The 24,408-nt window shown below is 39.3% G+C and overlaps 1 protein-coding gene across 3 annotated transcripts in view; it reads left to right on the plus strand.

Moving 5' to 3' along the window:
• Positions 1-8,872, plus strand: part of ARP8 (actin-related protein 8) — a 251,172-nt gene extending 242,300 nt beyond the window's left edge. For 2 of the 3 annotated variants that reach the window (XM_089790359.1, XM_089790357.1), the window contains exons 10-12: positions 7,676-7,815; positions 8,238-8,356; positions 8,481-8,872. In XM_089790359.1, coding sequence (XP_089646485.1) covers positions 7,676-7,815; positions 8,238-8,356; positions 8,481-8,576 — 355 coding nt within the window. In that variant the 3' untranslated portion in view covers positions 8,577-8,872. Of the gene's footprint in view, positions 1-7,675; positions 7,816-8,237; positions 8,363-8,480 lie in introns of those variants that run through there. The other variant, XM_089790365.1, reaches the window with a different exon arrangement.
• Positions 8,873-24,408: the final 15,536 nt, after the last annotated feature.

Genomic DNA, 24,408 nt, shown 5'->3' on the forward strand with positions numbered 1-24,408 from the left:
GTGGAGGAAACTCCGTAGTTAAGCGCGCTCAGGCTGGAGTAGTACTGGGATGGGTGACCTCCCGGGAAGTCCCGGTGCTTCACCCCTGTGAGCATCACCTAGATCCAATGAGTGCTAAGTGTTCCATTTATTCTCATGAGAGATGGATTCATGTTGAATCACTACTCATGAAACATGAGTCATCGAGTTTGACTCAAAAATCACACAGTTAAATCCTGATATTCACATCACAATTTGACTAGCTGTGGAAATCATCTCCTACTTATCAATATGTAACATATAAATATAAGGTCAAGGATTGAATGTGTGGAACATAATTGAAGATTTGATAATGCTAAGAGGAAGAAAATTAGAAGGATAAGCAAAATATCCTTGTTGAGATGCAAAGCTACATTCGATCAAGAAGGATCAAGTATTCAAGCCAGAATTGAGATCTGTAATCAGCAATTTAGTTGCATAAAAAATCGGGTCATCTCATTGTTACTCTCTAACCATTCTAGCAGTGATTTAAATCTCTTAATAGAGTTAGCATAACAACTATTTGTAAATCCTCTAACAAGGTGGCATTTTATTGAATTATTAGATGACCTCTAACAAGGCCACTTCTAATAGGGTGATTAAATCCTCTAACAGGGTCACACCTAACAGCGTGTTTTGTAACATTTAACAAGGTTGACTTCTAATAGGGCTCACTTTAGAAGAGTGAAAATTAGTAACTAGTTGCAATTGGTGGTTTTTCTCAAATTGGGTTTCCACGTTAAATCTTGGTGTCAATTGTGTTCATGCTATTTCTCTTATGTGTTTTTAACTAAGTTAAAGTAATATTAATCACAAGATTTTCATGTTAAACATTTTCTGAGCTATTTCAGTGTCTACTGAGTTACAACATTTTGTCTGTGTGTTTTGCCAAGTTTCAACAGAGTTCAATTTTCACAAAGTTTGATTTGTACTGACATCTAAGGGATCTGGGATTTATTTTTGTACTAACTAATTCATCCCTCCCCTCTCAGTTACTCCTCTTATATTTCCAACATTTGTTAGCCGACTGGATGGTTCCAACGGTATTTTGTATTCTGTAGCCGATGGTCTGGCAGTATTTTGTATTCTGTAGTCGACGTCGTCGGCGAATAGTTTGTAGCGGATAGAATATTTGTGGCCGACGGACTCCTTCGGGAAGGTTCGGCGGTAGTATTTATATCCCGTCTGGGATCATTGTAAATCATTCATTCATCTACTATTGCGAATATAATTCTACTATTCATGTTCATTGTCTATATGCGTTCATTTACTTTACTTATACGGTAAACATTTGGCGCCGTTGCCTTATGAACCTAGAAGGTGGGAGGAATGAAGATTAATGCCAAATCAGCTTAACAAGGATCGAAATAAGGCGAAGGGAAAAGATGGAATCCGTACTGCACAAGAGAATTTAATTCTGGCACAACAAGCCGAACGCCGACGGAGATTTCAGAAGATTGCCGACGGACACCGGAGCGCGGAAGAATTGTTGGAGGAGACTCGGCAGCGGGTGGAATTGGTGGAAGAAGCATGGGAGGAGTTCTTGAACTTGTGTTCGCCAAGGGAGGAAAACTCTAACGGAAGAGCATCAACTTGCATGGCTCGCAGTGCCGACGGAGCACGAGCGTGGAGTGATGTCTTTGTCTAGGATAGACTTCCGTGGGAAACAATTTTAGAGGATCCTTCTTCTTCACCAAGGTTCGTAGCTGTCGACACCTCCGGTGCGGAAGTGCAGACCGCCGGTGCGGGAGTGCAGACCGCCGGTGTGGGAGTTCAAACTACCGGTGTGGGAGTGCCGACCGCCGGTGTGGGAGTGCCGATTGCCGGTGTGGGAGTGTTGACCACCGGTGTGGGAGTTCAGACTGCCGGTGCGAGAGTGCCGATTGCCGGTGTAGGAGTCTGGAGTACAGACCTCCAGTGTGATAGTACAGACCTCCAGGGTTGTGATGGCAGGACCTAAAGAGAAGCTGCCAAAATTTGAAGGCGATGGTACAGCCGACCCTATCCGACATTGTAAGACATGTGAGATGATCTGGCGGGCAAATGGAATCACAAATGTCGACGAATGGGCCAGGCAATTTCTGGCAACCCTACGGGGTGTCGCGATTGATTGGTTTTCAAATATGGATCCGCAGAAGCTAAATAGCTGGGATAACATTAAAAAGGAGTTCTTGGCGGAATTTAAACTCTTGCGGGATGATAATGAAATCATAGCAGAGATTTTCAATACGAAACAAGGGAAGCACAAAACTGCCCGCGTTTACGCCAAGAGATTAAAAGACTTAATAAACAAAATTTCAAGCAAACCGGCGGACGGATTGCAGAAAAGGTGGTTTGTGGACGGCCTACGTTCACAGTTGCGGAGGAAAATGAAAATTGTACCACCCTCGTCATATGTGGATGCTTATAACAGAACACTAGACCTTGAAAGTGTACAGAAGACAAAGAAGAAGAAAACTAGCTCCTCTGACTCTGATGAGGATGAATCTGCTGGAGATGGTAGTAGCGACGACGAAGGTAGTAGCAAAAAGGTTCGTGCCTTACAGAAGGATATGGTTCGAATGATGAAGGAGTTTAAAAATATGTAGAAAGAGCCAAAAGGCAGTAAGCTGTGGTGCACGGAGTGTAAGACAGACGGGCATACTAAAGGATCGTGTCCCAAGAACCAATTCTGTGACATTTGTCAGATCATGGACCATTCAACAAAGGAGTGCCCCTTTAACATGAAGACAAGAGGATCTCCGCAGGTGTTTTTCACACAGGAGGCTTCCCCGTCGGGCAGTAGCGGAAATATGAATAGCGCAGGTGCCACATCCGGAGGGTACAGGAATAATAACAAAGGGCAAAATAAAAACAATGTAAACAATAACAACAATAATGGGAGTCGAAGTCGAACTCAGTATGATGCAAATGGACGGCTGATCGTTCAATGTCGAGCGTGTAATTTATGGGGTCATTTTGCGCGGGATTGTACAACAACAAACACACCAAAATTATTATGCAGATGGTGCGGACCCGGCGATCATGAAGATTCCAAGTGTCCAAAGGCTGGAGTAAACTTGATCACTATTGGCACGGATGTAGAGGAGGTTCTGGCAATTACACAGAGGCAAGCGAAGGAAAAGAGAAAAGTGGGGGAAGCGCAGGCGGACATTGCAAAGGCATCGTCGGCGGGGACATCTCAGTTGAAGGATATTACTGGCACTTTGGCAAGGAACTTCAAAAACAAAACATTGTACGACAGATCTTACAAACGGAGATACTGTTCAAGATAAGTGACCTCCTTCTCACAATGGCCCAGTTATGGACGGCCATTCTGAATCATACACCGTTTCCGAAAGCACCGGAGGACACAGGAAGGGATAGTAGGGAAGTGATGACAACAGACCCAATGCTGCTGGCACTCACATCCGGACGGCATCCGACGGTTGTCGAAATGGGGATTTTGGGAAATGTTTTGACAGACACAATTATCGACGGAGGGTTCGGCGTGAATGTGTTGCCGGAGGATACTTGGAAGAAGTTGGGAAAGCCGACATTGTGGCCACCTACATTTCAGTTGCTCACGGCATACCAACATGGAATCAAACCGTTGGGAATTCTGAAAGCGCAACCGGTAACAATTGGTACGCAACCATTTTTATTGAATTTTGTGGTCATTCCATTAAAAAGAAAAGGCTATGATGCTATTCTGGGACGGGATTGGTTGGTGCAAGCAAAAGTAAAACATGATTGGAAACGCAATACCCTATCAATGGAGCACAGAGGCAAAAGATTCATAATTGACCTGCACACGCAAATGGTTGGCGAGGAGGCAGCATTGTCAGATTCTGATAGTGAAGGTGAGAGTGATGACGAAGGAAAGAGGAGAATGGAATTGGATGAAGGAGTATTGAGACTTGACGGAGGATCGAATGACGACGACCTGGACTCGGTGAATGGCCTTTACTACTGGCAGATAGAAGACTACGAACTCTTTCCGAGTTGCAATATGCTAAGGGTCGACGAAGATGAGAAAAAGGAGGAAAACGAATGTCCGGAGGAATGCATGGAAGTGGAAGAAGGAAAAGCTGCCATGGCTGAAGCTGAGGGGAAGAATATAAAGTTTGAACACAGAAAAACGAAAGATCCCACTGTTTGGTACATGGCGAATGGACCGCGCGGAAAGAAAAGGTTATACCGCAGTACAAAATTGGTGGAAGGGTGCTGACAGCAAGGAAATAAGCTAGATGTGCGACGACCGCAGGCACAGTGGGCGACGAAGGAAACACAGAACAGATATAAGGTGCGGTATGACAAACTCAGTAGGTTTCAGCCGGGGCAGTTGGTACTCAAGTATGATGGCCGTAATGAAATCAAGCCGAGCAAATTCAAAGTGCGATGGGTTGGATCATTGGACGGACAGGAGATAGCTCAGTTAGTTAACGGATCCAAGTTGAAACCATATCGTGCAAGAAAGTTCTCGCTGTCATTGAATCCTCCCTCGTCGTCAGTACAGCACTCTCTGGCGGCGACGTTGTCCAAAGGTACCCCAGGTACCCTTGTTATTTGATGTATTCGAATTTTATTAAAAAAAATAAAAAATTAAAAAAAATAAAAAAATTAAAAATTAAAAAAAAAATTAAAAAAAATTGAAAAATAAAAAAAAACAAAAAAAAAAATTGAAAAAAATAAAAAAAAAGAAAAAGAAAAAGAAAAATTGAAAAAAATAAAAAAAAAGAAAAAGAAAAAGAAAAATTGAGGACCCCGCGGGCAACAGTCTGTCCGCGGGTGTTACAAACAAAGCCCCACGGGCAACTGACGGCCCGCGGGTGAAGAAGACAAGGCCCGCGGACTACAGCCTGTCCGTGGGCGACTAAAGAAAGACCCGCGGACAGCCTGCCCGCGGGTTAATATAAGCCCCGCGGGCAACAACCTGTCCGCGGGTATAAAACAATTGTTCCTCCACCAGGCCGCGGGTAGGAGAAGAAAGGCCGCGGGTAAGGAAAGATAGGCCGCGGAAAGGACGCGGGTTAAATTAAAAGATTCAGCTCCGCTAGTCAGAGTTTCTCCTCCGCCAAAAACAAGGCCGTGGGTAAAAAAACATTCCCGCCAGACTCCATTCCCTCCTCCAGCTAGACTTCCGCGAGGAAGTAGAGACATAAAGAAGAGTGCTTGTTCAGCCAGAAGGAGAAGAATTTCTGTGTGCAGAGGGATTTGTGGTGGATTGTAAAGGAAGCAGTAAAAAAAAAAAAAAAAAAACGACAGAATCAAGTTGTTCAAAATGAGTGACAGATGATGCCAAAGGGAAGGGGATGCATCTGTGGTTGCCAGAAAGAGTGCAGAATCGGCAGATAATGACAAAAATGGTGTGTTTCGTGCATTTCTGTGGTGTGTTCCCCGTGGGGGCGTTGCCCCCTGGACACCCAGTCGTTGCGGATATCAGTTGTGGGAGTCTGACCAGTTGAGAAGAGTTGAAGTTGCTGCAGGCATGAACTTTCTGTGTACCAGAGGCAGTGGGAGCAGGTGTTGGCTGTGAGGTTGTCTTGGTGGATGCGTAGAGAGCTCGGGAGGAGCTGATCATCCAGTTGGAGACAGTGCAGCGACACTTGGCTCAGGGTACCGAGGAATTGAAAACAGAGAAAGCAGCACAAGTGGCTATCAAGGTCAGCTTGAGGAGACAGTATTGTATTAGCAGAGGCTCTAGATGTAACGGGATGAATGTGGAAGTGATGTGACGGAAGCAGATTTTTCTTTTTGTAGTCACTCTGATAATATATTTTGTTATTAATTTGTCTCAGATATTTTGTAATTGTTGTTCGGAGACGACTTTTCTTTTTGGGGGGGATGGTGTTAGTCGACTGGATGGTTCTGGCGGTATTTTGTATTCTGTAGCCGACGGTCCGGCAGTATTTTGTATTCTGTAGCCGACGGTCCGGCGGTCTTTCTGTATTCTATAGCCGACGGTCCGGCGGTGTTTTTGTATTCTGCAGCCGACGTCGTCAGTGAATAGTTTGTAGCGGATAGAATATTTGTGGCCGACAGACTCCTTCAGGAAGGTTCAGCGGTAGTACTAATATCCCGTCTGGGATCATTGTAAATCATTCATTCATCTACTATTGCGAATATTATTCTGCTATTCATGTTCATTGTCTGTATGCGTTCATTTACTTTACTTGTACGGTAAACAACATTAGCATCATACTATGATGCATATACTAATAACGAATTGACATCATCGTATTGTACACGTATTCATAATATATGGACATCATATTGTCCTGCATATACTCATAACAATTCGATATTATGCTTATGTCTTCATAGAAATCACATCACATTTGCATTGCCATTATCGATACTTGGCATACTAAGGAATAATATTCATTTGATGTTGACACGATTTTTATTTTAATCAGTTAACAATTGATAACCATAATAATCATTCCATAACTATTTTCGTTATAAGTCAATTAAGGCGAGGCATCTTTCCAAGTGCACCTTTTTCCCTTAATCACAAGTATATAATGTTGTTTGCTTTATTCAATAAAAGACATATATATGAATAGAATCTTACTACTTGTTATCTTGTAAGGATTTTCTGTACAAGAGCACTCTGCCTTTTGGCATTCCCTTTGGTGCAAGCATATGAAGTCATAGTCAGAAATGACATTCCAGAGCATAGTTTTGTTGCCATATCAGACACAACCTTATCAACATTTACCACTACACATATCGATTGCCATATCCAGTACAACCTACATATGCATATAATTAATTGTAGACCAAACATTGCAATTGGTATCTAATTATTGAGACTCATCTTAGTGTTGCATATATTCCCTGTTATATCAGAAACTACAAATACATTATTTATACATCTATTGTTTACACAATTGCTGAACAACATTTGCCTTGTACGGAAGACATTATAGTTATATTGTCATTCTACATATGCATTTGGAGTAAACTTTAATTGTCAATGTTAACAAAATTCAAATGCCTTTTTGTCAATGTGCATATATATTATACTAGAATTGGAAAAAAATGGCCAAAGGCTCCAAGTTTCAACTATAAAATGACAAAAAAGAAAAAGAAAATATATGGCTGTCCCTAATCAGCGAAGGTAGATCTGTATCAAAAGAGGAGCTTAAGTTTGTCACTGCTACTATAAAGGGCTGGCTTAGGCGATGAAACCCTGAGTCCCTGATTACCCAAAACATTTTCGGGAATGGGACAGTGTACCAAACCAAGGGTTGAGTCCCTATGGAGCACAGCTTCAGACCAGACCTTTCACAATCTTCAGTATTGGATCGTCTCTTCGTCTTTCAGTCTGAAACATTTCTTAGGATATTAAACTTCGAATGTTTGTAGGTGCTGGAACAATTTTCCTTGTAATGTTGCATGCTTCTTGAAGACATGTACTCATAAAGAGTGGTAATATCCCTTTTTACCATCTTATTTTCTCCTAGGAGCATTTCATTAAGTTGAAATGTAGCTGCGGATTTCTCTTAAGCTAGGCTTGTTAAGTTTTCTTTTCTTTTTTGCCAACATTCTGCAGGTTTTCTTATTTGGAGAAGATATGCATCTATTTTTCTTCAGCACATGCGTGCATTTTCTGCAATTTACTTTTGATTGAAAAGCTGACATTGTGTATTTATTTGTGATTTGGTGATAGACAAGCAATGGGTTTGCATCGGGCAGTTGCACTCTGCATCGAGCATTGTCATTCTTTTGAAATGGAGAAGGCTGTAGATGCAGGATGGTTCAAGACTGTTGTTTTGGCAGGGGGCTCAGCGTGTTTGCCTGGCCTTGCAGGTATGCCACGTAAATTGGCTTTTTTGACAATAATGTTATGGACCTTGCGTTTGTTAAGAACTAATCCAGAATGTACATACAAGTCTGTCTTATTTCCTAGAAGCCCTTTTGGGTTTTGTACCCTTTCCGAGCAGGATATTTGAGAGTAGTTAAATTTAGACTTGTAGGTGAAGGGTGCTTATGTCCTGCATATGCCATTAAGTGAAGCTTCTTACTCTATTATAACAGCAAGCATTTTAAAATGAATAATGTTGGGAAAACCAATTTTGTGATTTTTTTTCATCACACATTTATTATGACATTCTATGAATGGAGTAATGCTTTTCTGTTTTATGCCTTAAGTACTTTTGAGATGAAAGTAATTACTATCCTTGTAGCTAGACATTTAATATTCAATAATGAATTTTCAAAAATTCCTTCAGCAAGGTTAGAAAGAGAACTGCACCAAATATTGCCTATTCCAATATCAAATGGTATTAGAGTGCTTTCACCTCCTTCTGGACCTGAATCTGTGTGGTTTGGAGCAAAGATGATCAGCAATGTAAGTTAGTGCCTGCTAAATATAATATTACCACTACCAAACTATGTTTCAATCACTATATTAAGTTAATGTTGCAGCCTTTAAATTTCATATGATCTCATACATATGTAAATGAATTGTACAGATGAGTACTTTCCCTCAGGTCTGGTGCACAACAAAGAAACAATTCCGAAGAAATGGTCCAAGTTTCATTCATGCTATGGCTCTTGATGATGACTGAACTAAACTGGAGGCTCAGTAAGTTTGATATCATGACAACTGACATATCTGTGGATCTGAATTGAAACAAACCATACAAGCGGAGTCCTCTTCTGTAATATACATATCACTTGTGCTTATATATCATTATGTATATGTATCATAGCAATCCGATTATATGAATCATGCAAATTACTGTGTCATTATCTATTAGATGTCATAGCTATCTAAAGATAAGCCAGACTTGAACATAAGAAAGTAAGATGGTCTTTTAATGCATAATTTTAATTAAAATGATTTTATGATGTTTCCATTGAATCTTTAATGCTACATTTTTCAATATCATAGGTTCATAATCAAATTGTAAGTCATTTCTTTGTTTCATTTCAAAAAGACTGCATAAATATTCATGTTCACTCTGGTACTATAATTGCATGCATTTCCCACTCTCTCAACTATCTCTTATGGTCAAGAATACCATAATTTTTTTGATCCCAACTCTTATGCATACTTTGAAAAGAATGTCTTGGCATGTTTCCACTCCCAAAGGCTTTACCATGAATAGGTAACCCCTAAGAGTATCTGAATAAATTTCTTCATGGTAATTGCTAAATCCACTCAAATCTGATAAAAGTTGTCTCCATTAAAATTCATCCTTTGGTCTCTTATGGGGACAAGCTGAAATTTGAACCTAGGTCTTTAGTAGTCACAGTTGCCATATTGATCAGCCATAATCCAATAGAGCTTTTTGATTGTATAATGGACTAATTATTTAGCTCTTAATCAAATGTTTTGATCTTTAGGCAATTCACCTTCATGTGTACATGTTATTATTCACTCAGTTTTTGAAAAGTATTCATGATGATTAAGCTTACTTTTTAGACCATACAGCTTATCAGGCAACTGATATGAGATGACCGATTTTGCCTACTCAGCTTTGAACACAATTATAGAAACTTGCTAATCACATTTCCTACTTTTTGTCTCATATACCAGAAATGCATCCTTGTACCCATAATGGGACGTCTCTAAAGATTAGAAAACGCCACATGAAATTTATTCATGTTTCAGCACATCTCCTAAAAGCATCAATAGTAACTTGAGAATTGTTTTTAATTAGGCATAGTTCCATAGAGTTTTTAGAGAGGAGGGCGATGGTGGCTTTATATATTTGCACCCATAATAATGGTGATCCGTTGGGGTTTAGGGCAAGTGCTCCTCATGTGATCTTGGGGTAGTTGACTTAAACCCATTTTTGGTGGTAGTTCTAGACAAGGTCTAGGGGTGATACCCTCACCACAAACCCAAAGTTAGACCACCTAAACCACAAATCTTCATGGTTAACACCATCTTTCATCAATTTTTCATGCTTTGTTTTAACTTTTTCTCCGAGAAATTTTGAGATTATTTTGACCAAATCTTCAATCTTCATAATGCCAATGATGAAGCTATAGAATTTCATTGATCTCAACGAAGGCTATGCAGTTAAATACAAGAATATCGTCATTCCTGAATTTTCCAAATATCTAAATTTCTTAAAGATCAAGTGTGTGCATTTGACTAATAAAAATAGCAACAATTTTAATAGTCTGTTTTACCTCTGATAGCATGTAACTATTCTTTCTTTCTTCCTAGGCCAACCATTTGTAGATGTTAACATGTTGTCTATCTGTTCAAAGCTTGTAGTCTAATCAAATCATTAGCATGGCACCAAGAATTTGTGGAGACAATTACAGCTTCAGGGACACGAGACAAACTTGTGGAAGTACTGAAGTTGTTGTAAGGATGCTTCTCCATCAGGGATGACATCTTGGAAATGTTTCCCTTTTTAACGAAACATCCTAGGGAATATCCTCATTGGCGCTGCCGTTGGAAGGGTGGTACAGGTACATTTTTTCAACATCTGTGCATCTTGGGGATATCTTTGTCTTGGAAATGAATTTTTTTAGAAAGGGTATTGTGCTTGTGGAGCACTAATATGTCTAGATGACTATTGTTTAGTTATATATGTCTGTAGAATATAATAATAAATCTTATTGTGGTACACCCTTTGAGAAACTTGACCAATCACCTAGCTGAAGTAGTGGTCGCCAACCATGAGCTTCTTAAGCCTCTAAATTAAGCTTCAAATATTATTAGCTCATTCGATATTGTAATCATTACACATAAATACAGAGAAGCCAATGGGGCTTGTGATTTTCTTGCAAATATTGTGGTGCGAGATAATCCCAGCCTTGTTTAATGATGTGTAATATTGTTGTGATTTTATTACTTCTGATCAGGACATACTTTGTGGGTGAGTTATGTGCTTTCTTTGAGGTTGTGAAGAGTAATGCTCGCAGATTTTGTTGTTTCAGAGCTGCAAATATCAGTGAATTTAGGATTTTGTTCTTGGCTATTCCTAGGAATTTTGATATGGTGTGAGACAGAAATAGGCTGAGCCTCTGACATGTGAAGAGAACAAGAAAAATAGTATCATCTAGAGGATTTTGAATGCGCACGGGGGTGGGTGTGTGTGGAGGGTCGACTTGAAAGACTACATACATGGTTTTGATCATAACCTCTCTTAAGGCTTGTTGTGAGGTTTTCACACCATCGCCCCAAAATTTTGTGGACCCCCTTTTTTTTTGGATTGTTCAACAATTTTTTTTTTTTTTTTGAGATTTTTGAGCCTTGGACACCTTTAGGCCAAATGTGGGAAAGACTTAGCTTATTTTCACCCGGTTTCGCTTGATTTTCCAGAGCAACCAATTTCATTCTTGGGCTGGACAAAATTTCAATATGCAACATTTGGTGGGATAAAATTGTAAATTTGTACTTAGATGTTTCTTTTGAAAATTCGGACATAACTATGTAAATTTGACTAATCTTAGAACTGAGTTTTGGAAAATCTTAAATTTTTCTTTGGTGAAAATTTTAATTTTGTAGAAATGAGGCTAAATTGCAAAAATCAATTTTGGCTCTAAAGGCAATTTTTTTTTCTCAAAAAAAAAAAAAATTCTAAATAGCATAGCAAAATCGATTTGGATAGGAATTGCAAGAAATTGTTTTAATAGATTAAAATTGCCTTGAAAACCTTCTGCCTTTAATGTTTCTTTTGAAAATTCGGACATAACTATGTAAATTTGACTAATCTTAGAACTGAGTTTTGGAAAATCTTAAATTTTTCTTTGGTGAAAATTTTAATTTTGTAGAAATGAGGCTAAATTGCAAAAATCATTTTTGGCTCTAAAGGCAATTTTTTTTTCTCAAAAAAAAAAAAAATTCTAAATAGCATAGCAAAATCGATTTGGATAGGAATTGCAAGAAATTGTTTTAATAGATTAAAATTGCCTTGAAAACCTTCTGCCTTTAATGAAATTGGTAATTTAATATTGAAAAATGGATTTTGGTTAGCCAAAATCCAATTTCAATGACGTAATAATTACTAAATCCTCATTAAATAGAAATATTTAAGCCCCCCAAAGGCATTATTTAATTTCTATTTGCAATTTAGAGCTAATTGGCAAATTTTAAAGGGCAATTTTCATTTGGCAAAGTTAATTCTCAGCTAAGTAATTAATTGTGGGCCATAATTTTCATTTAATTTTTGTTTTTTCTCCCCCTCCAGGACCAAGTCGGCCAGCTGGGAAGACGTGGAGCTGGCTATAAGAGGAAGCCCCTTCCTCTTCATTCCTCTCTTCTCATCTTCTTCTCATTGCTTGGGCGAGTTTTTTTAGTGAAGATCAGATTTGGTGTTTGACGAATTTGTTTCAAGGCAGATTTCTCCATTGTTTGGCAAATTTTCTTCTTGGAGCAAATTTTGGTGTTTGGCGATTTTCCTTGCAAGTGCAAAATTTTCTCCATTTTTGGCGATTTTGGTCGACGGTAGATTTCCCTTCCATTGACGGTTTTTCTTAAGGGCAGATTTGGCCCTTGTCTTGGGCGATTTTTGGTGAGAAGGCAGATTTTTCATGGTTTTGGCATTTTTTTGCAAATTTTGATTTTTTGCAAGGAGATGCGGTTTTTGCCCTAGGTTTGATAATTTTATTTGGAGGTGAATTACATGGTAAAATTCTAATTTGCAAGTGGATTTGAAGTTCTTGAGGTCTAGTCCTAATTCCCAAAAGTCACTCCCTGGTTATTGGTTAAGGTAAATTTTAATCATTTAGAGTTGAAGGGGGTCCTTAAGCTGACATCCTTCTTTCATTCTAGTCTAAGGATTGCTTCCCTTGGTTCTACTTGCCTTCTGGTCCACCACTCTACCATCCTGTAATAGGGTGACGAGTATGGAGGATGTTAGTGCAAGTAAGAATCCCAAGCGAACAAACACTACAAAAGAGAAAGAGGATATGATGCCCAAAACACCTTTCTTCTCGAAAATGAAGTGAATAACCTACACTAACATCAGTGCAGTGGACATGATACGGATGAAGGACCGACTAAAGGAAGGACAATCCCCCTTGGCAAAGAAATACAAAAGTGGAATTGTACACGCAACAACTTTTCCTCCTACATTGTCGTGTTCGGAATGGATTATGGAATGTGCATCCAAATTTGGTCTAAATAGTAAATCCGTCATTTTTGATGGAGGGAAGAGAGTGTTGGCCAACATCGATGAACAAGCAATCGAAGAAACATTAAACATTCCCCAGTACAAAGGCATGACGGTTGTGATGATGGATCAGGCAACCAAATCATTTCAAGATAACCAAGAGGCCTATTTTATGCACCTAAAGCAGAATTGGATTCACGAGGGAAAGAAGGGAGTTAACCGATCATCAAGGTTCACAATGGCAGATTTCAAACTGGAATATGGTGATCTTGTTGTTCTTCTCAGCCGAATCATGGGCCTAGCGCAAGGTATGTAATTCGAAAACTAGATGTACTTCTTCATTGATGAAATTGAAAAGGGAAAAGGAAGATTTGATTGGGCTAGGATCCTAAGCGAGAACTTAGAATTGCAACTTAGAACTGTACAAAACCAAAGGAAATTCTACATGGGATCTTATCCGTTTTACTTGATTGCTAGATTGTATAAAAAATCTAGACTTAAGGCTTTAAGAGAAATTGGTAGTGGGTCGGGGCAATATTTGTTACATGAATGCTATCCACAGCTCCATTTGCACAACAAGAAGGATTACAAGATATTTTGTGATGCCTTCGCCATGAAGATAGTAAGGGTATTACAAGGGACACTTGCTAAGAGACTTTCATTGGAAGCAGAAACAAGAATTAGGAAGTATGAGAGTTGGTTCATCCAATTTCCACAATTTACATACATTAAAGTGGCAGGTAGTACAGTTTGTAACTGCCCATATAGTTGAAGACATCCAGGGATTATTAGAAAAAGGTGATAGTGAGAAACAAAAACAAATGGCAAAGACAATAGCAAAGATAATTAGGAACGACAATGATGGTCACTGAAAGGATCAGATTGTTATACCAACAGTCAATAAGGTAGTGGGTGAGATTGCGACCTAGGAATATGAGACAATGGAACACAACTTGGTAAGAAATACAGATGATATGGAATGTGAGGAGATCCAAGAAGTTATAACATCAATCAAAAAAATGTTGAGGAAGGCAAATGAAAGAATAGTAAAGTTGGAGGCCGAGAACAAATATTTGAGAGATTGCTAGGCCATCCAACAGCTGCACCAAGCAACCCTTCCTCAACACAACAAGAGCAATTCAGAAGAGATATCAACTCAGCTACATGAAGTCAGGGATTGGATCCATGATACAATCCAAGATGGGCGAAATTTCTTGCCTTCCTTCGTCTCGACATTCTAGTCATTAGTGACTGTCAGAGACAAGTTCAGATTGTTCAAAGAGGACTAGAAAGGTTTCCTTCCTATCAAAGATTTGTCTATTCCTAGGCTACAAGCATTGATTGGGCTACCAGAAGCATATTTGGAGAGGGCCAAGTTGGTGGATGAGAGAGGATTGAGTACAATTGAATATTGGTTTGTTGCATGAACTACCAGATTTAGAACACTTGAAGAAATACATAATGAGATTGCATGACATAGACCAAGAGTCGACACTTCCATTTCAACCATGATGAATGACGTTGGGGTAGCAATTGATTTTGAGGATATCAATGAGACATATTTTGGATAGAGGTTGGATGAGTTAAGAAGGTTGCAATCAAGAAGAGGCATATAGGCACCCTTTCCTCTCTCAATGCTTTTATTGGATTTGCGAAGGAATATGAGGACCATGAAAGGATACTATAGGCAACAAGTAGCGTGGTGAAGTTAGCGGAACTCAGGGCGAAGCACACACTTTGTCCTCCTATGGAAGAAGCTAATAAAAGGCTAGCTAAGTTCATTGCCTTAGCTAAGAAAATGAAAGAAAAGGGAAGAGTTATATTAGAAGATCATTTGATGTAAGCCCAAGTGGCAAATTTCCCTTTCTTCTAAAATAGGACAAGTGTCTATTTTTGATTGGTCACCATTTTGGTGCCTTCTCATTGGTTGCCACTTTTTGCACTTTTTTCATTGGTCCATTGATGAGGTGGTGTCTTCTCATTGGTCGATGGGGTGGTAACCCTAATTAGGGTTTTGAGGATCCAATCTGGATCATTGATCTTGTTTTGATCTCCACTGTCTGTTGTATTTTTGACCCCTATATATGGCCATTTGCTCTCATTTGTAAAGTGTTGGAGAAATTGTTGCTAAGATAATACCAAAATTGCTCTCTTTTTCATTGTTGTGACTTGCATGGTGATTAAGAACATTGGGTGTTATAGCATGTTTTCTACTTCCACATAGTCAGATTTCTTTTCAAGTTGTTAAAGTTGGTTGCATTTGAAGTTGTTTAAGTGAGGTTAAAGTAGATGGATAGTTGCATGGTAGCATTGGTAGATGTTTGATAGGGATCAATACTAGACCACTAGCATCCTAGTGGCTAGTTGGGAAGCCTTGTGTGGTAAACTAGTTTATTATTCCTTTTAATCATCGCACCTATGGAAGTGAGGCCGCTGGTAAGCTTTGATTAGGTTCGATTGCCGTCCATTTGCTAACCTTCCATTCGTAGGAGTAGAATAGTGAGTAGCTGAGTAGTCGAAGTTTAGAGAAGGAAGTTAGAGAAGTCAAGTATTAGAACACATCCATTCACCTTCCACCACCATCGCTTTCCCATTAACATCATCATTGGTAGACACATCCTCCATCATCGTCACCATCAACATTATCTGGCACTCGCATATTTCACAAACCCACTATCATCTCCATCATCTGACCAAAGTCCAAGTCATCCTCAACAATTTGCGTAAGGCCGCCTATGTGATTACCAGCGAATCACATCGATAAAATCGAGTGAGTATTCACAAGTGTAAGGAACATTGGAGTTATTCTCTCATTCCATAAGCAATAACTTTTCAAGAGAGGAATTGTATGTTTGATACTCCGTATCAGATATTCAATCACTAATATGTTATGTAAGTGATACAAAACTTGCATCAACATTATCTGGCACTAGGAGGGCCTAAAAATTTCATTTTAAGGATTTGTTGGCATTCAATTATGAAGAAGAATGGTGCTTCCTAGATCAAATCAGCCTAGAGTAGCTTGGAGAACACTTCTAAATCACATTGTAGCAATTCTGTGCTCAACCGCTCAGGAGGAAAGTGAGAACACTAGAGAGTACCTTGACACCGTTGATGTGCTAAATCAAGAAGAAAGAAAGCAAGAGCTATTGAAAGGATAATTCAAAGGAGATTAGAACATCAAAGAGAATTGGAAAGGAAGCTTGAGAGAGAAAGGAAAGCACAAAGACAAGCTCAAGCTATTTTTGAAGAGAACTCGAATTAGAGAGACAATCAAGTTGGGATTATTTTCAAGTTGGATAGGAAGATTGGGTCTTTTTACCCCGAAAGATTTGAGAGACTAATATTTGATAGGAGGCAGAGGATATTGAGAAATACACCACACCAAGAAGAGGACTTAGTTGTGTTAGAATCTCCCAAGAAACCAAGGAATCGTCGGGTAGTTGATACCTCAAACTTAGCTAGTTGCCCAAGTAGTCCACCAGTTTAGGCTCAAGTCAATCCACCAGTTCAGCATCAAGTTGGTCCACCAGTTTAGGCTCAAGTTAATCCACCAATTTAGACCCCAGTCAATTAGCCAGTTCAAGCTCAGATCAATCAACCAACGATGGCTCAACCACCATGGATCCAAAACAATGCCTCACCCCTCTTATTCCAACAATACCATGATCTACTGAACAATCTGGTGGTATTCTACTCCAAGTTTTTTGTCAATGACCCTAATCATACAACAAAGGAGCACATCAAGGTATTCCAAGAGGCATTGTGCAATAGAAGAATTCAAGAGGAAGATGTCGTGTGTAGGATTTTCCCTTATTCATTAGCGGAAGAACCTTATTACTAGTTTGTCAATTTACTAGCATCATCAATAATGGGATGGGTTCAACTCAAAGAAGCCTTTATTGCAAAGTTTGGTATGCCCACCACACCATTGGTGTTACATAGAAGATTTGTGGACATAAGGAGACATGATAGAGAGACGATAAGTTCCTTCAATGCTCGTTTTCATAAGGCTTACACGAGATTGCAAGCCCCTTACACAATGACGAAAACTTGTGCATTGGAAGCATACTGCAGTGCCTTAGACAACTAGATGACTATGTTCACGAGAATAGAAAATCCTGCTCCCACAACGTTAACCGAGGCCTACACTAAAGCAATTGAGATAGGAAGACAATGGCACCAACAAGGAATGGAACCCCAAGGTGCAAGATATCCAAACAATCCAATTCCACAGCTTGCATACCAAGCACCAGCAAATCAGTTAGTAGTACATTCGGGTCCTCCATTATCTCAAGCACCGCCATTAGTACCAATTTATCTGCAAGGTGCAAATTTATCCACAAGAATGCGAAAAGAAAAGGATGAGATGAAAGAGTTGATTGACCAAGTCAAGAAGCTGTCTACGGAAGTCACCTATTTGAGAAACCAGAACAATCAACTCCAAAGTTCCCAAAGAAATAATCAAGGGAATAATTACTAGAATCAAGGTGGAGGTTATCAAGGGGGATATCAAAGAAACCATCAAGGAGGAGGATATCAGAGGAATTATCAAGACAGGGACTACTAAAGGAATAACCAAGGTGGTGATTATCAAAGGAACTATCAAAGCAATAACTACCAAGGCAATAACAAGTCGCAAGACTAAGGATATAACAATCAATCCAACCAGAGGAGAGCTTGGAATACAAGCCCAAACAATGGTCCAGTGGATAATCAAGCTTCAACAGATAATAGACTAGTGGACCGAATATTCTTAGCTGAGTCCGCCATGTCCAAGTATTGCAGATTCCATGAGACTGATCAACATCCGGAGTTAGGATGTGTAGAATTCAAGAGAGCATCTAACCTGTTTCAAAACATAATAGATGAGTCGAATAACCCGAAAGATGTTAAGTTTACGAGGTATGAGATTGTCCCTTCCCTAGGATACGATCAGTGTCTGACTTTTGAGGAGTTTTCATTCCCACCAGAATTTGAGGCTTATGAAGAACCCCAAGGGAGATTTCCTCTCGAGTCAGCAAGTGGACTAGTTGATGAGTTAATAGATCAAAAGGGTATAACAATGGGTCAGATTTTCTTTCCCACCTTTGGAAGACACTGGTCTAGTCAAAGGAACAGGTGGGAACCAAACATTTCAACCGGCTAGCAATGCAAGATTCTACAAGAGGAACAACAAAAGAAATGATGGACCTTTGACATCCTCTATACCCCCAAACAATTTCAATACGCCTCCGCACCCTGATGTGAGTAATATACCAAATCCTTCAAGGGATGCACTTGAATACAGACAAGGTAACCTTGGTAGTGGAAATGGACAACTGAGCTTTCAATAGAACACACAACACAACAATCAAGGTACTAAAAAATTGCAAAATGTCCAGTTGACACAAGAGGCAAGTAGAGGAAGAACTGGAAACATTGCCATGAACAGTGAAGAGTTGAAAAGATTAGGACAAAGTGTGACAGAGGAGACGAAGAAGGTCAAAATTAGCCTCCCTTTGTTCGAATTATTGAAGCTAGCGGAGATTAGAGATACGTTCCTTGACAATTTGAAAGATAGTAAATCACAAGGATCTCACACTCAAGGTGCAACAACACATACTCAAGGGAGACCTCCTAACTTGGTACATGTAATCCAAGATACTCTAGGAGCAAATATGACAAATTCATCTCAAGATATTTCACACAGAGAGATAGGAAGCTCTACACAAGAGATTGCATATGGTGATATTAGTGAATTCAATAGATAGTCTGGACCTCAACCGGTTTACGTGGCTCAAGGATCAACGTCGATGGAACAACAAACTCAAAGGAGTCAAGACTTGATAAACAATAAAGAAAAAGTGAAGAAAGAAGAAGTTGCTCAACCAACAGATTTCAGAGTGAAGCCAAAGCAAGTACATAAGACACCCGTGGTGTATTATCAAGGAAAGGATGAGCCAACCCCATTTTTGCTATTAGTAAGGATGTTCAAGAAGTTGCTTCACAATTGCTTAATAGATTCAGGAGCATCAAGTAACACCATGCCTTTGAACATTTGCAGAAGATTAGGAATCATGCCTTTGGGCTCCAACAGAAGAGTTACTCAATTGGATAAGACACAAGTGCCAGTAGTGGGTGAGCTACACCATATACACATGTAGTTGGCATCTGATCCAAGAATGGAACACATGGTAGATATTTTCGTGGTAGATGTGGCCGATACCTATGGATTGATCCTAGGTAGAGATTGGGCTAGAAGATTGAATGGATATATGGCAAGGGACTTCTGTCACATGTGGCTCCCATGGAAAGGACTAGCCAATCAAATCAGAATCAATAGTACCCCAAGGTTGAGATTGACAATCACAGAATATGAAGAACCAAACAAAATATTTTTTGTTGAAACAAATATGAGCACCTACAGACCAAAGAAGGTAGAAGTGTTGACTATGAACATCATAAGAGAAGGAAGGGATTCCATTGAGATCCTGATTGAGTTAGACCTAGATGCTTCATCCGATGAGGGTGAAGGCATGTTTGAAAACTTCAAGAACTTTGTGACTAGAACTGTGTAGCAAAGAATGAAGTCAGGTAATTGAATATCAGTAGAGAACTTATTATTTCCCAATTGGTGCAAAATCCACAATGCATTCCATTCAGAATTATCTTGCTCTTTATGTACAGTGGCCTCAGAACAAGTGGAAGAGAGAATCCCAAGGGCTCTAAAACAAGAAGATCAACATGACAAACAGAAATTTGAGATTCAACAAGTTGAAGAAGTTGCAAATAGCGTTATGGGTAAAACGAAAAACCAAATTACACCACCCAATGCAGAAATAAAAGAAGATAAGGAAACATATGAGTTGAAGAATTTACAAGAGAAGTATCAAGAAAGCAATGGAGTATGGATTCTAAGGTTCGATGGCTCCAAAACAAAGCAAGGAGTCGAAGCTGGATTCGAGTTAGTCAACCCAACAGGGGCAACATATTTGGAGGCACACAGATTACAATTCCCATGCACCAACAATATGGCAAAATATGAAGCATTGATTCTAGGCTTGTTGTGTGTTATTAAGAAAGGTGCCAAAATACTTCATGTACTCGGGGACTCATATCTAATAATTGAACAGATAAAGCATAAGTTCGCTTGCCATGATAGGAGGTTGAAGAGTTATAGAAATCGAGTCTGGGATTTGATAGAAAGCTTTGATGCCTTCAACATCAAGTTCAGCTATAGAGTAAACAATTAGGTGACAAATGCCCTCACACAGACTACAAGCTCACTAGCACCAATTAAGTTGGATGGCTTCAAGAAGTTTAGAGTTGAATTGGCATCGATTCCATCAGTACCAGACAACGTCAAGAATTTCTAGGTGTTCAAAGATGATAGACATATCCTCAAGTTCTTGACTAACTTAGATGTCTTCACTGCACAAATCATTGATGGTGAAGTGGATGAAGAAGCAGAAATTGACGTAGGAGTAATGAGCCTAAAGACCAACACCATTCCAAAGGGAATGATTGAATTGGAAAGAATATTCGACATGGACCAATTCCATAAAACACAGTATCAACCTACAAGAGGTGATGAGTGAAAAAATTAACTTGGGAACAGAGGATTGTCCCAAAATTGTCCACATTGGGAATGTTTGTACACCTAAAGAGAAGGCGGATATATTGAGTTTGATGAGGGAATTCCCTGATGTGATTGCTTGGGGATATGAAGATTTGAAGACATACAATCCTGCCATTATCACACACACGATTCCACTAAAGGAAGGGAGTAAGCCATTCAGGCAGCGACAAAGGCTAGTCAACCCTTTGTTGGAACCATTGATATATCATGAAGTGTAGAAGTTATGGGATGCACGAATCATCTTCCCGGTGAGACACTCAATGTGGGTCACCAATCTTGTCCCAGTCAGGAAGAAGAACGAAGAGAAGGTTGTGTGTTGATTTCAGAAACCTGAATAGAGCATCAGAGAAGGACAATTACCCATTGCTATCCCTAGATGAGGTTTTGCAAATTGTGAATGGAGCTAAGATGATGTAATTCATGGATGGATACTCAGGATAAAATCAAGTGATAGTTGAAGAGGAAGATAGATTGAAAACGACCTTCTCCATAAAGTGGGGAACTTTTGCGTACATAAGGATGCCTTTTGGCCTGATCAATGTAGGCACAATGTTTCAAAGAGCCATGGATTATGCCTTCAAGGAATTAAAAGACAAATGCATTATCATTTACAGGGATGACATAACAGTATTTTCAAAAAATAGAGAGGATCACATAATGGACTTGACGAAAGTTTTTATGAGATGTAGAAGGTTTGGAGTCTCTTTGAATCCAAAAAAAATGCATGTTTGGAGTTACCGAAGGAAAGCTTTTGGGACATGTGATTTCAGAGAAGGGTATAATGATAGATCCAAAGAGAGTGGAAGCAATTTCTAAACTTGGCATCCCAGATAGCAAAAGGGAGCTCAAATTGTTCTTTGGAAAGATCAACTTCGTAAGGAAGTTCATATCTGTATTTTCTAAGATTGTGAAACCAATGAATGACATGTTGAAGAAGGATGCAAAAGTGGATTGGACTCCAGCAATGAAAAGGGCATTTGAGGAGATAAACCATGCTATTACCAATGCATCAGTCCTAGTAAGCTTGGATTATGAGAGGCCATTCCACATATATTCTTTCGCCTCTGATCACACATGTGCGACCATTTTAACACAAAAGAATAAGGAAGGTGAAGAGCATTCGATTGCATTCATGAGTGCACCTTTCAGGGAGGCCAAATTGAACTACCCAAATGTGAAGAACCAAACTTATGCCTTGGTGAAAGCAGTAAAGAAATTCAGGCATTACATTTTGAGAAGCAAAGTACATGCAATTGTGCCTGACATAGCAGTAAAGACTCTTAATGCAAAGCGAGCTTGGAGAAAGAAGAGGCAAGTGGGTCACCACTATTCAGGAATATGACATAAAGATCCAACTGATGAAATTGGTCAGAGGACAACAATTGGCGCAGACAATGACATCAGAGGGACCTGGACTTGTGTAGCAAATTTATGAATTGGAAGAGGTACATCTCGATGAATGGTACCAGGACATAATTAACTATTTGTTAAATCACTGATGTCCTTCACATTTGAACCCAATGCAAAAGCGGGCATTGAAATTCAAGAGCATAAGATATATGCTATAGGGAGCAGTGTTGTACAAGCAGAATCATGAAGGGGTATATTTGCGATGCGTCGGAAAGGAAGAAGCTAGGAACATATTGGAACATTTTCATGATAAATGGGGAAGAGAGGACATGGATCAGATTTGGCCACAACACATTGGATACTAAGAGTTGAATATTACTGGCCGACTTTGTTCAAAAACACTCACGAGCATGTGAAGACTTGTCATGTTTACCAAACCACAACAAAGGGACAAAGGAACCTAGCGATGCCTTTGCAGCCAATCATTGAGGTGAGACCTTTCGCAATGTGGGGACTTGACTTCATTGGTCCCATCAATCTGCCTTCCTCAGCACAACATTGGTCCCATCAATCTGCCTTCCTTAGCACAACATAGGTATATTCTAACCGCAACTGACTACTGTACTCGGTGGTTAGAAGCTCAAGCTTTCAAGAATTGCATTGTTGAGATTGTCATTAAGTTGTTAGAGGAAAAGATCACCACCAGGTTTGGTTGTCCTTCTGGTTTTGTATGTGATAATGGTTCTACTTTTACTTCTTTGAAATTTCATACTTGGGCATTTGACCATGAGATTATTTTAAAATTTTCATCAGGATACTATCTGTAGGGTAATGGCCTAATGGAATCTACAAATAAGAGCTTTTTGACTGTGATTGGAAAACTTTAAGATAGGAATCCAAGAGATTGGCACACACAACTGAGATATGCCTTGTGGGCAAACACAACTAGAGTGAAAGAGTCCATAGGAATCATGCCTTATCATTTGGTTTATGGACATGATCTTGTATTCCCGATTCAATTGAAAATTCCAACTTTAAGGTTCATACATGAATATTATGATGAGAACGAAGACAGAGTGCAAGTTAGGTTGGCTCAATTGATGTAGTTAGATGAGAAAAGAGATGAAACCTAGAGAAATTCGCAAAACATCAATGGGTAGTGAAACATTGGTTCGATAGGAGAGCGCAAAATAAGGCCTTTAGGATCTCAGACCTGGTCTTATATTGGGACAAAGCCCATGAGAGGAAAGGACAACATGACAAATTCGATAAATTATAGAAGGGTCCTTTCCAGATATTCAAGATCATTGGAGATAATGCATTTAGACTTAAGACACTTACTGGTGAGGATGTCCCATTGCCTATCAATGGGAAATTCCTCAAGCATTATTTCCAAAACTAGGACTCCATCTAGAGTCTTTTGTACATAGTTATTTGTTTGTTTTTTCTTTTCTTTAGAGTAGTTTCCCTTTCAGTTGTTTAGAGTAGTTTTCTCTCAATCATTTAGTTTAGGTTTGTGAGGGAGTTCAAGCTTATTTGTATCAAGTCATTTGACTTGAGATCTTTTAGTTTCCCTCAGTCAATAGTAGTTTTGGTTTTGGGCTTTTGCAAGTGCAAAAGGGGTCTATGTTATCACTTGTGGGCAAGGTGTGTAGATTTTACATTTTGGTGACAGAACGGAGTCCGTTTTGTTCATTTCTTGAATACATTTGACGAGGTTCAAAGATTAAAGGATGTGTTTAGTCGTTAGTCTATGGTAGGACTTGTACTAAATTTGGGTTTAACTTGATAGAGGTTCTTGAGTTATCTCTGGCATGGTTACAACATTCTACTCACACTTAATTGCTCTGAGTTCTTGATGTTTCGCAGTGAAATTAGACTTAGTAAAAATCATATACCTGCTTCAGTGCCACTGTGGTCTTCCAAACCCTCCGCAAGCTTCATTGCCTGCAAACCAAACAAAAGATTGAAAAGAAAAGAAAAAAGAGAAAATATCATGAGAAAAGAGAAAAAGCAGTATCAAAGTGAAAATAAAGATGAAATTTGGTTCAACGGTGTGCAATCATCTCTATTGGTGCTATAAAAATAATCACTAAAGGTAGAACTGTGATTGTGGTGCCACAACGATAACTCCGTCGGGGCTATAGATGCCTGATTAGTAGCAGGGCTCTATCTAGGTTGCTTTTGAAGTAAGGATATTATAATAGCTAAGTCTGATGGATCTGAGGAATTACCAAGTTCTTGTTGAGCAAGGAATAAATCATTTGCACACACGTGAGTAACATATGGTCAGAGTGCTTAGGTTCAACTTGAGAGTTTTGCCCTCATTGAGTGCTCATCCTTAAGTAG

The sequence above is a fragment of the Cupressus sempervirens genome, chromosome 1 (genome assembly GCF_028749045.1).
Source record: "Cupressus sempervirens isolate cs-2001-9-10 chromosome 1, ASM2874904v1, whole genome shotgun sequence".
Classification (NCBI taxonomy): domain Eukaryota; kingdom Viridiplantae; phylum Streptophyta; class Pinopsida; order Cupressales; family Cupressaceae; genus Cupressus; species Cupressus sempervirens.